This window comes from Ascaphus truei, chromosome 8 (assembly GCF_040206685.1).
Source record: "Ascaphus truei isolate aAscTru1 chromosome 8, aAscTru1.hap1, whole genome shotgun sequence".
Lineage (NCBI taxonomy): Eukaryota > Metazoa > Chordata > Amphibia > Anura > Ascaphidae > Ascaphus > Ascaphus truei.
In genome coordinates this window covers 25,647,788-25,665,443 of record NC_134490.1, presented here as the reverse complement: position 1 = coordinate 25,665,443, position 17,656 = coordinate 25,647,788, and the positions used below count along the sequence as shown (strand labels likewise).

At 40.3% G+C, this 17,656-nt stretch overlaps 1 protein-coding gene across 1 annotated transcript in view; it reads left to right on the top strand.

Moving 5' to 3' along the window:
- The window catches only part of COMP (cartilage oligomeric matrix protein), a 73,861-nt gene that overhangs the window by 32,116 nt on the left and 24,089 nt on the right, over positions 1-17,656 (top strand). Inside the window, exons 6-9 of the mRNA XM_075610875.1 lie at positions 13,189-13,263; positions 13,947-14,102; positions 15,595-15,699; positions 16,408-16,515. Of these exons, the coding sequence (XP_075466990.1) occupies positions 13,189-13,263; positions 13,947-14,102; positions 15,595-15,699; positions 16,408-16,515 (444 nt within the window). The remainder of the gene's footprint in view (positions 1-13,188; positions 13,264-13,946; positions 14,103-15,594; positions 15,700-16,407; positions 16,516-17,656) is intronic.

Below are 17,656 nucleotides of genomic sequence, written 5' to 3'. Positions count from 1 at the left end.
GGGTTTCGGGCACTTACCTCCGGGCTATGGGTTTAGCCTGTCAATCTCCAGTGGCGGCGTGTGGAGTGCTGTGGCGGCGTCTCCAGTATTCTCCTGCAATTCCCCCTCCAACTGCAGTGAACATGGCTGCGTGGCATCAAAATGACGCCACGTTGCCATGACAATGTGACGCTACGTGACATCATGACACTGCGAGGCATAACGTTGGAATGGAGTTGCAGCAGGATGCCGGGAGGCGCCACCGCACAATACCGCACAATACCGCACAATACCGCACAATAGCGCATGAAGTAAGGGGATTTAAAAAAAAAAAAAAAAACATTATCTCCGGGTTTGTCAGTAGAAGGTGGCATCTCTGTATAAACCCCGTATCTCAAAGCTCACATGGCAGGCAGAATCTACCATTTTTTGTTGTGATAGATTACCCCCTATATAAGATTGCAACAGTTATTCTAATGATGTTTTATGTACTTGTGAGCTTTTAAACTGGAGAAACAATCAGTATCAGAAAATAATTACGCTTAGTATATAAAGAATACTATCTGGGGGATGGCGCTAAAATAATTTTTTTCTGTTCTGGCTGCCACACTATAAAGATGGTAGTCTTTTCTCTAACTCTGCACTCTTTACACTAATCTATCTGACATTGTACTGAATTGTATTCCTGTCACACTATGCAATGTAACCACTAGATGGCAGGCTGCAAACAGCTGTTGGTGAGTCCTGTATTCAGAGGCTATTCTGCTCTTATGAGTAATTTTATGTATAAAATGTTTTACCAGGACGTAATCCATTTAAAGTCTCGTTTTCAAGTATGTCCTGGGCATAGAGTTATGGTTACATTAAGTGAAAAACAGAGGTTACACATTATATTTAGACATTGCATGAACAGTTAAAGATAATATATGTAATAGGTGTATGTAACCATTACAGACCAGATTAAAATATGAGACAGCTTTAATTTTTGAAAGAATTTAGGCTGGTGGTGTCTTTGAGAGTCTCAGATAGGTTGTTCCAGTTGTGGGATGCACGGGAAGAGAAGGAGGAGCCCCGGATGGCTGTCATATTAATTCTAATTTTGACCGTGCTGGAATAATATATAGTCTTTATCTTACCAAGGTCAAGATACACAGCGTTCCGTTAAGTGACATAATGTGGCGTTCACCTAAATTAATGTCACGTTATGTCTTAAAGTGCATCTTCAAAGCTATATAACATATACAGTAGTTCAGTCATGTTTTGTCAGGAAAGGGCATTTTGTATGTACTGTATATCTTTATTTATATAGCGCTTAACAGCAATAATACACGTGACATAATAATATAACACATAATGGGAATAAGCGCGTGGGATATAAAAGTAACATTAGATAAAGGAGTCTATGCCCCGAACAGCTTACTATCTAATTGGTAAGTGGGAAGAACATACAGAGACAGTAGGAGGGCGTTCTTGTATATGCGCCTGAAAGGGGCCAAGGTCGATGTATGAGGTGTATAGTATCATCCACGGAGCTACCCATATGCTTCTTTAAAGCAAAGTTAGGCCGCGTCCACAGCAGGGGAAGCTGCACCCCTGCATCCTCAAAGAGGATGTCTTTAGAGGGGGCTCCCGCGAGCGCCCGCAGGCGTGCTGAGGCACAGGGATTTTCAGCCTACAGCAGAACCTGTTTCTGAGCGCGCTGTCGGCTGAAAACCTCCAATCAGAGCGAAGCAGCGTCAACGTCACGGCGCCGTGACGTTGATGTCGGTGCTTTGCGGGCTATTGACCCAGTGTCGTCAATGCCCCGCCTCCCCCCGCCTCCCGATCGGGCACACTGGCTCGTCTGCTAGTTCATGCAATCGCTCCTGATTGCGCAGACGAGCCTCAGCGTCCGCACGGCTCAGCGCGGCTCCCCCCCCCCTCTATGGACGTAGCCTTAGTGTCAGAGGGCACAAATCGGAAAGGACTCATAGTTCATGTGAAATGAAAAGTGGAAAAGGAAGGAGAGATGGAGATTTGTGAATGGAGTTAGAGGAATAATGAGGCTGGTAAAATCCTTCTGAAAATATCCTTCTTTCCAGCGCAGTTCAAATTCAGTATCCAGAGCCAATAGGTGTTCTGTTGTCTACCTGTTCCACTTCTGTTGAACTCCACTGTAGGCCACTAAAAAAAGGGCCACTTTACATGTTGGCTGCTGCCCCTGCACGGCTGTTAGTGACAATTATATGCAAAAGAGACATTCCCCCTAAAAATGCCTATCCACATGGGTCCATTAAGGTTAACCCAGGGATTTAACCTGACGTTAGTTAAGTCATACATAAAGGTGGCGTTACTCCCATCCACACCCTGAAATACAGAGTTTGCTGGAAAGGGAGAGGAAGGGTGAAGAGGAGGAGGAGGGGGGAGGGAGAGAGTTTAACAACAGCCGTTGTTTTTGCATATCATTAGCTTTGTGAATATGCGTTAACATCAGGGAAAATGTACGTCCGTTGCAGAATTTGGTAACATCATGTTCTGATCCCTGAGTTAACAGAGATCTGTGGATCTGGTCCCATAGTGTGTTAGAAGCTTTTATCTATTATTGATGTGTTTATGCCTTAAGGCTTCAGAGACAGGTGGTCTTGTGATGCCCTGGCCCTTAATGCCCTCAAGGATAATTACCTACTAATTAAGAATACAAATGTATAGATTAAAAATAATAAGGCCGGGAGATTTATATCTCTGACCTGCTGAATTAGCTCATGCTCCAAAATATTAATGACAAGGGCTTCACCTATCAGCTTCATTATAATGCGCACGGTCAGAGGACGTTATTCCTCTATAAAATTGCACTGTGAATCTATCAGGATGTAGAGAACCCTCAGAGATAACCTATAAACCCACAAAAGACAGGAGACCGAAATACGTCAAAACAGGCAGGGTTTATGGAGCAATAAAATTAATAAAACAGGGAAAACAAAATGAAGTGTGCAAAGTGTGCAGAGCTTCAAGCAAAAGGCTAAGGTAGCAAAGGGAGCAATCAAAAGGCAGGGGGCACTCACTAAGTACTAAAGGAACTAACAAAGCACACTTAAGCTACATACAAAAAGCAGTGGTAACAGGGGGCAAATAATGCGCAGGGGCAAATAATGCGCAGGGAATACAAGGCAACAAACACGAAGAAACCTGTGGTACTGGATGCCTGTTAAAAGAAAGGAACCAGGAACAGGGAAAGATGCAGCGCTAGGGAACAAAGAATAAGCCGACTCCTGACCTGAAAACAAAAGGTGTGACAAGCAAATAACTAAGACTGGGTGGGGTTTTATACCCAAACTAGAGCATCTGGCCTCATAGACTGTTCTAGTTCTTACCAGTTCTGGTCCTGAATTTGACTCTTCTGTGTTCTTCTGTGTTTTTAACATTTTTTTTTTTTTTCTGGTAGCACTATACTTTGGGATTATTTACAAAAGTTACCCAGCTAGAAAACTGAAAGCCTTACTTAAAATAAGCCCAAAAATATGTTGCTTTCAGAATTTATTTGATGAATATGGTACTGTTTAATGCCTTCTTTCCAAACCTTTAGTAATACACAATGCATGTACATTAAGAGATATACATTGTATTGGAAATGTGTAGTACTGAACCTTCATTCTTCACTCAAACAAAAAAAAACCATGGTTATCCACCATACTGAATAAGGCGTACTGATGTATCAAAGCAATTTTGGTGCAAAATTGGCCATTTTATTGTCTCTTTGCATCAATATATTAAGCACTAATACTTTACTCCAAAGTTTCCTTGTAAGCATTAGCTTGTGATTTGGGAAGTTTTCGATAAGAGATTTTTCAAAGTGTGTGTGTGTGTGTGTGTGTGTGTGTGTGTGTGTGTGTGTGTGTGTGTGTGTGTGTGTGTGTGTGTGTGTGTGTATATGTATATTGTGATACAATCACTGTCTCTGTATAGGCTGGAGTGTTGCAGCTAGTGTGCTTTCCAGCCTACAGGGAGTTAATCTCCCATAGAGAAACTAGTTTCAGCTGCAGCTAATCAGGCTTGACTCCTGAAGGAAGTGTTTTAAGGCAGATACAGAGAGCTGTCATTCTGAGAGAGACTGCTTTTCCTCAGACAAGGGGGGAGAGCGACAAACGTCTCCCCAGCAAGGTGAAGCTGGATGATACAGTCCCCTAGGCTCACTGGACGGTGGTCGCGGAGCCTGCTGGGACTACCTGGGTTGTTAATCCCAGGAAGAGGAAGAACGGACGCGAGACAGCGCTGAAGCAGGGACGTCCTATCCATAACCTTTGAACTACAGAGGAGGGATTCTCTGAACTCTCACAGGGACCAGAGGGAATTACCTGGAGCCCTAACAGTAACAGACTAAGAACTAAATGATATATTGATGTACATAAGACTGTTCATATGGGGTGCATATGATAGGGCATGTTTTAGACTGGGAACCAGTTTAGTTGGACAGCGCCAATTAGAAAGGGCTGGAGTATGTTTAGTTAGTTAGTTCTCCCAAAGGGAATAGGTGTTATTTGTATGATTTGTTTTGACTTAAAGGGAATGTGGGCCTGTTGGTATATAATTTAACCCTGTAAATAAACTCAGTGTAGAGAAATACCTTATTCTAGGACTAAAAGATACTGCAACGTGGTGTGGGCATCACTATATATATATATATATATATATATATATATATATATATATATATATATATATGTATATATATATATATGTATATATATATATATGTATATATATATATATATATATATATATATATATATATATATATATGAAAGAAAAAAGAAAAAAACAGGCGCACACCTAGTGCATTAAAGTATAACAATAATTTTATGGAACATTAAAAACAGACAAATGCCCACTCACAAGTATATCGGTATTAAAATGCAGTTATGAGATAGGCCCTCATAAGCCAGTGGTAGCGTCCGGGCCAGCAATGGTGTCCTATCATGCGCGGTCTCCTTCTACCGGAAGTGACGTTCACCTGGTCTGGTGTCCCGCAAAACGGAAGTCCCTCCAGGAAACCGAGCCCACTCTTGCCTGCTTCTGGCTGCTGCACCACCAAGGGAACCAAAGATGTATCCACTGTTCTGTTCGGCTGAGCCTCTCAAAATCTGCGTTTCTCTCAATCCGCAATGTAGCTCTCAGTGGGAATAGTGCCTCCTCTGCTTTAGCCACACCCTACGTGTTTCGTCATCTATGATGACTTCTTCAAGGGAACCCATTGGTTGTAACCCCACAGTATTTATAACAAAGTTCATTTGCAAATACAATTAAAAACAATAAAAGAATTAGGACATTAATGACACACTTTAAACTAGTCCATTGATTCAATTTCTGGTACTAAACCGATCGCAATGGACAAGTTATGAGGACCACACTGTATTTTTAAAGAATTTTGGAAAACACATATGATAATAAAAAAGGGGAATATAAATGTATTGTAATTACGTTTCAATTGATATACCTATTTGTTCAGTAATTAGAGGAAATTAAATAATTTATTGGATCAACATGTGATACTATAAACAATTATGTTTGTAAATTAAAATGGAAAGTTTTTTACTATCTAGATTAGATCAACCATTATCTATTGACATTATTTTTATAAAACATGATTAGCAATATAATACAAAATTTAATTGAGAAATCTCAAGAATTGGAGAGTACTGATGACACTAAATACTACCTACCCAATTAACCCCCTTCATCTATGGTCAGCAAACAATTAGCTACACAATATATTGAAACCAGGTTTTAGGGTATCATATATTACCTGTTGGTAATCCATCAGTGATAGATTTGTAACTTAGATTACAATTGGAGTCAGAGGTGGAGAAAAGGTTGTTGTTAACCAAGGACAGAAGAATCCTCAGAAATGACCGCAGTACCTGTGTGATTAACTAATGAAAATAAGTGTGCTTGTGTGGTGTATATAAAAATAGCTCTAATGTATATGTATGTGATGGTGTAATGATAATAGTAAAGGAATAAATTGATTTTGACTTAAAGGGAATGTGGGCCTGTTGGTATATAATTTAACCCTGTAAATAAACTCAGTGTAGAGAAATACCTTATTCTAGGACAAAAAGATACTGCAACGTGGTGTGGGCATCACAATATATATATATATAAAGGGAAACTGAGAGCGCGATTATGTCACGAAGACACTGCGCACGCGCCTGAGGCCATACCCAGCGCGGGAAGAACACAGCGGCCATTTCGGAAGTGGAGAGCTGAATTGGGGCAGCAAATAAACGGTGTAACGGCGTCCCTGGTATCCGGTTGGCGGCTATCCTGATCAGCGGTCGGGAAGTGACTTTGCCCAGCAGAACCGGATGGTGGTGATATTATTCACAAACTGCCTTTTATAATTTTATATCTTGTGAGTTTGATTCCCCCCCCCCCGTTCCTTCCCTTATTTTAAAATAAACATACAGTGTTATGCTATGGGGCGTGCGCTCTCTCTCTTTTTCTGTTTGTAGGTATCCGTGGAGGTGGTTTATCCCATTTGAGAGCAGCCGAAGACCCCCTTGTACACATCTATACCTCCCAATATGGACTGACTATTGAAGGACTGGTTGGACTTTGATATTTTTCATGTTTTCACTTTTTGTATTTTTTGTAATATTTTTCACATTTATTTATAAATTATCTATTATTGCACATTTGAAGTTTAGGTACACTTTAAGAATCATATGCACTTTATTTATATAGCAATCACTACAGTTGATTCACTTATAGTTCACCCTAGTACTACTCTGGCGCCACACTTTTTTGTTCTTTCATATATATATGTATATATATGTATATATATATGTATATATATATATATATATATATATATATATATATATATATATATATATATATATATATGTATATATATATATATATGTATATGTATTTATTTAAATAAAGATATACATACATATGTATTATAATGGGATGTATCAAATTATGCTTCTATAAGTTTTACTTCCATTTTTCTGCACCAACAAGTGTGCTACTGTAAATCTGAGGAGGATGTATAAACCTCCCTAGTTAATATTCTGCATCAAATGTGTAACCTGCCCAGCTCCTAGGGAGAATAAATCAGGGGTGTATTATATGGCTACTCCCAATGTGTTACCTTGGTTCAGGGGCCGGATTCAGGCGGCTGGCGATGAGGTAGCAAGGTTGTAGAATAATGGGCACCTGGAACCTTTGAAGTACGACAGTCATTTATTTGTGTCCCCATAAACAGGGACCGCTCATACACGTTAACAATGTTGCACTGTATTTTGTAACAGACATACATGAATGCAGTTCTTCCATCAGTACCCAATCTTAGCACTTCAATGAAGGTACTTTGACTTAGTTGCTCTGAGTAAATGTAGGACTCTGCCCCCCTTGTTGCTTCGGAATAATTATCAGTATGAATCCGATTACTCTGGGTCCCTACTGGAATCCTGATGGTCTTTTCTTACTTGACCAAATACCCTTGACCTGTTTGGGAACTGTCACTTCCTCACAGACTGATGAGGAATATAAGTGCCGATCCGCGGTTAGATCTAATACCCCAGCATCTGGGAAACATCTTTCATGAGGCCCTCTATGGAGTGCCATATTGCTTTCTATTACCTATTCTGGATGCCATTCCTTCTATCAAGGATCCTAACTAACGAATCCTGAGCATGCGTGTACTGATTGATCTGTGTGGTTGATTGAAGTGCTGGTTGGTTAAAGTGTGTGCAGTTAGAACCAGAAGCAGTTTGAACAAGGAAGGGGTTAAACAAGGTATAGTTTATTGAAGTACAGTGTACTGTTAGTACTTCTAAACTTCATAGTTGCTAGAATGAGCAGGATTGAAAATGCCACTCAATGCACATCTTGCCACATGTATGTGCACTTGGAGCAGCTGTTCCAAGGAGCATACCGCTATGAAAAGTGTGAGGGGGTGGTCTCTTTAGAATCAGAGATTGCTGATCTGAAGAGGCAACTTGCAATATTGAGGGACATTGGCAATCTTGAAAGGGAATTAGAGCTCACTGAGCAGGCCCTTGCTTCGACTAGTGGTGCAGATGGTGGCGCTGTTAGTGAGGAGCAGGTAGGTAGCTTAGTTGCTGTTAGTGAGGAGCAGGTAGGTAGCAGGGTGACAGTTAGAAGGGGAAGCAGGGGCAATAGGGAGAGGAAGGTCGCTTCTGAGCTGACACATCCCAATAGATTTGCCATGTTGAGTGAAGATATTGGGAATGTTGGGGCAGAAATGGCAAGGCTGGGGGAGACTAATTCATCTAGCAGCCAGGGGAATAGTTCCTCCAGCACAGTGGGGACCCAGGATGCTCAGATACAAAGAAATATTGTGGTGGTAGGGGACTCCATTATTAGGATGGTAGATAGGGCAATCTGTTGCCAGGACCACATGAACCGAACAGTTTGTTGTCTCCCGGGTGCTCGGGTTCGGCACATTGCGGATCGGGTAGATAGATTGTTGGGGGGGGGGGTGCTGGGATTGATCCGGCGGTCTTGGTACATGTTGGCACCAATGACAAAGTTAGAGAAAGATGGAGGGTCCTAAAAAATGATTACAGGGATCTAGGCCAAAAGCTTAAGGCAAGGACCTCCAAGGTAGTATTTTCTGAAATACTACCAGTGCCATGCGCTACCGCAGGGAGACAGTCAGAGATCAGGGAGGTTAATGCATGGCTAAGAAAGTGGTGCAGAAAGGTGGGGTTTGGGTTTTTAGAGCACTGGGACTCCTTTTCTGAGAGGTGCCATCTATATTCTAGGGACGGATTGCACCTCAATGAAGTAGGGGGGAGAATGCTAAAAAGGTTGGAGGAGATTTTAAACTAGGATGGAGGGGGGAGGGAAATGAAACAGATAATGAACTAAATGGAATAGATGAGGATACAAGGTGGTATGGAGGTAGAATGGGGGCAAGTGCAAGTGCAAGTTTGACAAGCAGTGATATACCCATAGTAAATAGAGATAATACTAGAAAACTTCTAAAGACTATACAAGTGGGAGCAGAAATGAAGGAGCAGATAAGATAATAGTACAGGCTGAAAAGAAACTTAAATGCATGCTTGCTAATGCAAGAAGCCTGACAGATAAAATGGGGGAGCTTGAATTAATAGCTACATGGGAGCAGTATGATATCATAGGCATTACTGAAACATGGTGGGATGAAACTCATGACTGGACAGTTAATTTAGAGGGTTATTCTCTTTTCGGAAGGATCGAACAAATAGAAGGGGAGGTGGAGTATGTCTATATGTTAAACCGGATCTAAAACTTATTATAAGGGATGATGTCTATGAAGGGAATGATGAAAATGTAGAGACCTTATGGATAGAAATTAGCAGTGGAGGTAAAAGTATAAAGAAAATGTTTGTGGGAATATGCTATAAACCACCAAATATCTGTGAGATTGAGGAAGCTAAAATACTTTTGCAAATGGAGAAGGCATCAAAACTGGGTCATGTTTGCATAATGGGGGATTTTAATTATCCAGACATAGACTGGGGCAATGAGATTAGCGTTACAACAAAAGGAAATAGGTTTTTGGGGGTGCTTAAAGATAATTATATGATCCAAATTATTGAGGAACCAACCAGGAGAGGGGCAGTTCTGGATTTGGTCATATCAAACAATGTAGAAGTAATAACAAATATTCAAGTCCTGGAACATTTGGGTAGCAGTGATCATAACATGGTCTCATTTGAAATAAATGATCAAAAAACAGATTACTTGGGTTCAACAAAGACTTTAAACTTTAGAAAGGCAGATTTTAATAAACTGAGGTCTAATCTAGTAGTAATACAATGGGATGATGTTTTTGCAGGGAAAAATGTAGAAGATAAATGGGCATTCTTTAAAACATTGTTAGAAAAGCACACTTATAAGTGTATACCCTTGGGTAATAAGTATAAAAGAAATAAGTAAAAACCAATGTGGCTAAATAAACAGGTAGGGGAGGAAATGGACAAGAAGAGGAAGGCGTTTAGATTCTTTAAGTCAGAAGGGACAGAGACATCGTATCAGAATTATAAGGAATGTAACAAAAATTGCGAAAGGGCCCTAAAATTAGCAAAAATGGATAATGAAAAAAGGATTGCAATAGAAAGTAAGGTCAACCCTAAAAAGTTCTTTAAGTACCTTAATAACAAAAAAATGAGAAAAGAAAATATAGGACCCTTTCAGTGTGAGATGGGTAGGCAGATAATTGGAGATAAGGAAAAAGCAGAGGTATTAAACAAATTCATTGCCTCTGTGTTTACCAGGGAAGAATCAAGTTCAATAGTAGCGCTACAGGAGGAAGCCACAACCTCCATATTAATGAACAATTGGTTAACTGAGGAAGAAGTTCATAAGCGACTTGAAAAAATTAAAGTAAATAAGGCACCTGGCCCCGATGGCATACATCCAAGAGTTATCAAGGAGTTAATCTCAGTAATAGCAAAACCATTATATTTAACATTCAAGGACTCCATTTCCACAGGCTCAGTACCACAAGATTGGCGTAAAGCAGATGTGGTGCCTATATTTAAAAAGGGAGCTAGATCACACCCGGGGAATTACAGACCTGTAAGCTTGACTTCAATAGTAGGGAAACTACTTGAAGGTTTAATACGGGATAATATTCAGGAATACCTAATGGAAAACAAAATTATTAGTAATAGTCAGCATGGATTTATGAAGGATAGATCTTGCCAAACTAACCTTATTTGTTTCTTTGAGGAGGTAAGTAGGAATTTAGACCAGGGTAATGCAGTTGATGTGGTCTACTTAGATTTTGCAAAGGCTTTTGATACGGTTTCACACAAGAGGTTGGTGTACAAAATAAAGAAAATTGGACTCAGTAATAATATATGCACCTGAATTGAAAACTGGTTAAAGGACAGACAACAGAGGGTTGTCATAAATGGAACTTTTTCAGGTTGGGCTAAAGTCGTGAGTGGAGTACCTCAAGGATCGGTACTGGGACCCCTGCTTTTTAACTTGTTTATTAATGACCTTGAGGTTGGGATCGAGAGCAAAGTCTCCATCTTTGCTGATGATACTAAATTGTGTAAGGTAATAGAATCAGAGCAGGATGTAATTTCTCTTCAGAAGGACTTGGAGAGACTGGAAACGTGGGCAGGTAAATGGCAAATGAGGTTTAATACAGATAAATGTAAGGTTATGCATTTGGGATGCAAGAATAAAAAGGCGACTTACAAATTAAATGGAGATATATTGGGGGAATCCTTGATGGAGAAGGATTTAGGAGTGCTTGTAGACTGCAGGCTTAGCAATAGTGCCCAATGTCATGCAGTAGCTGCAAAGGCAAACAAGATCTTATCTTGCATCAAACGGGCAATGGATGGAAGGGAAGTAAACATAATTATGCCCCTTTACAAAGCATTAGTAAGACCACACCTTGAATATGGAGTACGATTTTGGGCACCAATCCTAAGAAAATACATTATGGAACTAGAGAGAGTGCAGAGAAGAGCCACCAAATTAATAAAGGGGATGGACATTCTAACTTCTGAGGAGAGGCTAGCTAAATTAGATTTATTTACATTAGAAAAGAGGCGTCTAAGAGGGGATATGATAACTATATACAAATATATTCAGGGACAATACAAGGAGCTTTCAAAAGAACTATTCATCCCACGGGCAGTACAAAGGACTCGGGGCCATCCCTTAAGGTTGGAGGAAAGGAAATTTCACCAGCAACAAAGGAAAGGGTTCTTTACAGTAAGGGCAGTTAAAATGTGGAATTCATTACCCATGGAGACTGTGATGGCAGATACAATAGATTTGTTCAAAAAAAGGTTGGACATCTTTTTAGATGGGAAAGGTATACAGGGATATACCAAATACTGCACCGACACACTTTATTCGAGCAAATACCCGGTATGTACCTGGCAGATACCTGGAATGCGCCGCTCCTCACCTATGACAAGCCCCGTTGCATATGCCTTCCCAGCCTGGGTTCATGCCTTCTGACGGGCGGCTGATCTGTTAAATGATAATGATTAGGATTTAATAGGCTGCAATGCTTCGCGTGTCTACCAGATGGCATAAATTCATGAATTGTAATGCAGTATATATATATGTACTGTGCAGTATTGCAGCCAACGGGAATAAAATGCTTCAATCCCTGCCGGAAAATAACTCAATGCACTCGGGCAGAAAACAGTCACAAACCTCAATACACCCGGGTATACCCGAATTCGTGGGACTAGCCGAGCTCGAATAAAGTGTGTCGCCAGTGTAAGTATACATGGGAAGGATGTTGATCCAGGGATTAATCCGATTGCCAATTCTTGGAGTCAGGAAGGAATTAATTTTTCCCCTTAATGGGGTTTTTTGTTTGCCTTCCTCTGGATAAATAAGTAAGTATCGATATAGGATAAAGTATCTGTTGTCTAAATTTAGCATAGGTTGAACTTGATGGATGTACGTCTTTTTTCAACCTCATCTACTATGTAACTATGTAACAATGTAACTTAATGGGTATTAACAACATAATACACGGGGAGGCCTGGGCTATACTATTACTTTAGAAACATTACTTATCTACTCTCCCCGAGACTCCTCTCCTCATGTCATCCTGGAACCTAACCTTCTAGATTGGTCCCTCCTCTTTAAATACCCCTGAGTGACAAAACTGGATTCCCATAGCAACCCTCAGTGGGGACCAGCATACAATAGCCATGTTGGTAACCCTTTCGGAGGGAGCTTACAAATGTAAAAGATCTAATGGATAGGCTTATTCTATGTGGCACATCTGTCAAGAAAAAAAGGTGTTGAATCAAAGCATGGATATATAGATGACATTTGGTTTTTGAGTCTGAACTGTGGTTCCACAGCTCACTTTCCAGGAGAGCAGATCTAAGGTGCTAAAGATACTAATGAAGCTGAGAGATGTCTTGCTATTAAAATTACAGTAGGCACAGACAATAAAATAGGTTATTACTAGAGACGTGAGTTAAACAAAAGCTAAAAAGCTTGCAGCAAAAATGACCAATTTGTACTAAATGGTTTCCCATGGGAGTCTTTGTTATATATAGGTGTAGCCCGAATAATAATTCCCAGTGCCATGGCAAAAAAAACAACTTACCATTTCTCCAGTTAAGCACTGTTTTGTTAAAATATATATATATATATATATATATATATATATATATATATATACATATTTACTGTATAATTGTCCTTTTCCTTCAGGTGTGTGAGGATATTAATGAATGTGAAGGTGGAAATAAACCATGTCCTGCAAACTCAATCTGCACCAACACAAAGGTAAATATTTTAACCATCATTTATACCAGGAGTGGCCAACTCCAGTCCTTAAGTGCCACCAACAGGTCAGGTTCTAAGGATATCCCTACATCAACACAGGTGGCTCAAATCAGTGGCTCAGTCAACGATTGATCAATCAACTCAACTCAAAGATGATTATATCCCCCAATTAGAATTTAACAAAGGTTGAAATGAATGGACATATCTTTTTTTCAACCTAATTTGCTATGTTACTACAGTAAGTTACCTTACGGCACCATAAGACACCCAGTTTTGTACCTGGGAGACTTTGGCAAATAGTTCTCCTTAAGGGATCTCAAAATCAAACCACAAATATTTGAGTTCATAAAAGGAATTTATTTTTCTTTACCCCATGATGATACTACTTTTGTGGCTGTGAATAAGGCTTGGTGAGCTTAATAATTCAATCATTTCTTGATGAGCCTAGAAATACGGTGATCAACGTGCATCATACTGTAACAATGTCCCCCCATATTAATTGGCCCATGACACTGCCTGCAGGGTTTTTTTCAGAGAAGACTGCATGTTTCAGATCAGCTGAAACAATAATATATTTTTTTTGGGGTGTGCAGGTAAAAACTGATAAACATGTTGTTCTGTGCCTGCTGACATGACATGAATACTTATTGTTTTTTTTTTTTTTTTTTTTTTTTTTACAAAAGGGTTCATACAAATGTAGTAGTCCTTGTAAAGCAGGGCAAGGAGGAGATCAAACCTCAGCGTGCAGAATGGAAAGAAGATGTCCGAATGGAGAGATCAGCAAATGCCACGAGAAAGCCGACTGTGTCATTGAACGGGATGGGACCATCGCTTGTGTGGTAAGATTGTGCCATTTTTATACCAGTTCATGGTTCTTTGTTACTTAGTTGTCCTATATTTAAAAAAAATCTTGTGGTCCCACTGTCCACAGTGAAACAGGATCGTATAAAGTTGAGAACCACTACTCCCAGGATCCAATCCTAAAGTAGGGAATCGGTGTAGAAATCAGTTCACTGTAGAGCAGTGTTTTGGTGTATGGTTTATGTGGTTGGAAAATAAGCATTATTGACCATTAACACAAACCTGTTTATCTTCTTGGTCATCTTGGAGAGGTTAGATCTTGTAGGGTGTGATCCGGTTATTCAGTACCTTGTTGTCCTTATCTGCTCACCTTCTAACTAGCTTATTCATTAAGCTGCAATAGTGCCAATCAGGGCACTATGATATGGAAACTCCCATTCACGTCAATGGGAGTTTCCATGGCGTAGTGCCCTAATTGGAACTATCTCAGTTTAATGAATAACCCTTTAAATCTTACAACCCTTGTTAAGTTATAAAATGGGTCTAAACATTACTTGGAGACATTGCATTTATTGATATAAATGCATGTATGACAGAATAGATTTTTTTTTCCTTTACCCAGAACTTCACTTTTCAGTCATTGCTGTAGGGCTTGACCTGTGGCAAATTGAATGTACGTAGTGGCTTTCTTCACAATTGACAGCTTTTAACTGCTAGTCAACCGATGGTCATCCCAATTTCATCGACTCCTGACAGTCAGACAGGTCCAATGTTCCAGAGTGGCTGAGAAAACCTTGAAGAGAATCTGGAGTGGAGATGTGCGAAGCTTTTGCCTGACGTCACAAACCATGCGAATGTTTCCCTTTTTGAGTCGTGAAAAAAGCCGCGGCCCCGGCAGAGTTTGCAAGTGATTCGCCAGCTTTAAGTCAATGTGCAATGCAATTTCGTTTAATATGCTGATTTACGAAATTCTCTCAAATCCTAACGCTTTTATGTCCGTTATTACCTTATAACTAGCACGGACCATCTTTTCTCCCGGTGATGTCCTTGATCAATAGTCTGGGAATATTTCATGACGGAGTGAAATTATTATTGGTTCTGAACATCTTTGGATTGATGGCTACCTGTTGGTAGCCCTTGAGGACTGGAGTTGACCACCCCTGCACTATACAATTTGAAGGTTAAAAACCTGCCTGACACTAATTTGGTGCCTCAAAACGTCAATGCTAAAAGTAAAACAAACCATCAAAACATGCGCATCATATGTAGGACGACTTGATACATATGACGCATAATTTGTTGTTTAAAATGATTTTTGATGCATCCCTCGTGTGAGGCAGGAAGTCCAGATAGCAAAAGGTTGCAGTAGTTAAGATGGGAAAGAATGAGGTACTGGATTAGCGTTACGGCTGTAGGGTGACCGGAAACGACACGTCCTAGCAATGCCGCGGAGGAAGAAACAACAATGTTTATTAACAGCTTTGCATTTGGAGTGACAGATACTATATTTCTGCCTTTCTTTTCCCACAGTGTGCAGTGGGGTGGGCTGGGAACGGATTAATCTGCGGGAAGGACACTGACATTGATGGATTCCCAGATGAAAAATTGAGATGCTCTGATGCGAAATGCAAAAAGGTAAAAAAAGAATAGCAAGGCCTGTAATTACTACACTACAAATGATTTGGTACACGGACAAGGAAATGTTTGCACACAGGTGCTGGTCACACAGAATCAAATTAGGAAAGCCCCGTGTTTGATCTCATCACAACACAGCAGGGGGTAGATTTGCTTTGTCTCTTTTGTATCTTGCCTATGAATTTAAAACATTTCATATGCATCATCTATAGCGTATTTCAGATTCGCGGCATTTTATTGCATGAAGATATAATCGGTTCAGTCTTTTAAAAAGTCAGCGCGAATATCTTTGTCCTGTGTGCGCGTAATGATATTTGCTCCACTACATTAAAGAAAAGTCGTGGTACTCTTCCTGTGTTTATTAAACTCTGAATCTGTTAAACATGGTCACATTCTATTTTTCATAGAAATTGCACAAATATTTACAAAATGTTTTTTTGGTCAGCTGCCAGGGATTGCACCTTCATGATAGTTTAATTAAAATAATGCATGACAAAAGCAGACCAGTCAATTCTCACAGCTTTTCTGCGAGTCTCGCTGATTTTCAGCACCGACAGTCTCATAAACTTCAATAGAGTTTCAATGATAAAAATGAGCACTTCTCCATTAAAATGCTAATTTACAGCCCAGACCCCTTACATCTCACTGATTTCAGTCCTTGGAGGTTAACATCTCAGTCAACGGAATCTGCATTTTTGCCCATTTCAGGATAACTGTGTAACGGTGCCGAACTCAGGTCAGGAAGATGCTGATAAAGATGGAATAGGAGATGCTTGTGACGATGATGCTGATGGAGATGGTATATCCAATATACAGGTTTGGAAGTTTTTAATGTTGTAACTTGCAATTAAATGCAGACTACAGCGAATAAATAAGAACATTCACGTCACGTAATCGCTTTGTGTGTTCTCATATCAAGAATATCATTTTTGGCATTACCTGTGACAAAGATAATTTGGTCACACCAGGAGGAAGTGTCTGAGAAGTGTGATTTTATTAAAGTTTTATTTGAACTTAGTGATGTATCCCCAGTGTTAGAAGTATCTACTCTGATAGATAATTTAGTAACAGTCATTGTATCTCTTTCACCTATGTTGAGTTGAATGTGACAATGACATTGATGTCTATGGTGCCTGCAACTTCCTGACAATCACCAAATGGACAACATGATGACTTAATATCTTGTCAGTGATTGGCAGATAGAATAAACCGCTCTTTCCGGAGGGATCTGAAAATGACCAGCAGCAGACACTCCTCAGTGGAAAATAAAATGGGCTTTTTCTGTTCAGTGTAGGTCTTAGTAATGTACAGTAGGAGTTTCAGTAAATCTTTCTTTGCCAGTTTTCATCTAAACAGAAATCTGCTGGGTTTCACAATTTAGTGAGCCTAATTTTGACGGCATTAAAAGTTTGCATTATACGATGCTGTGTATTGCCAAGTACTTATTAGGCCTGGTCCATAGTGCCTTCGCCCGTGCGGAGGCGTGTGCTGCCGTGACGTCACCCGCTTCAAGCGGGTACGTTTTTTGGCCACGGTACGCGCGCCGTCCATAGGCGTGTCTGGGGGCGTGCCAGTGACGTCACAGAGCTGGTTCGCCCTCATAGGGTGAACCGCTCACGTGACCTGTCTGTCGTGCTGAGAAATCAGGTTAACACGCGCTTCAACGCAGACGCACCCGCACGCCACATGGACGCGAACACTGCCTTAAGGCAGTCTGTTCGCTCAGCGTGCGGACGCCTCCGCACGGTCTGCGGTACCATGGCCCCAGCCTTACACTAGTCGGGATACATTTTAAAATGATAGAGAATCTACCGAAAAATCCTAACTGAAGGTGCACAGCATATGTTTTTATTTATTTCAGTATTTCGGCAAAACTGTTAAGGCTAAGTTAGGACAGTTTATGAAAGGAGTCTATCTAAGTAGGAAATACCTGCTAAGTCACTTGAGTGTGACACAG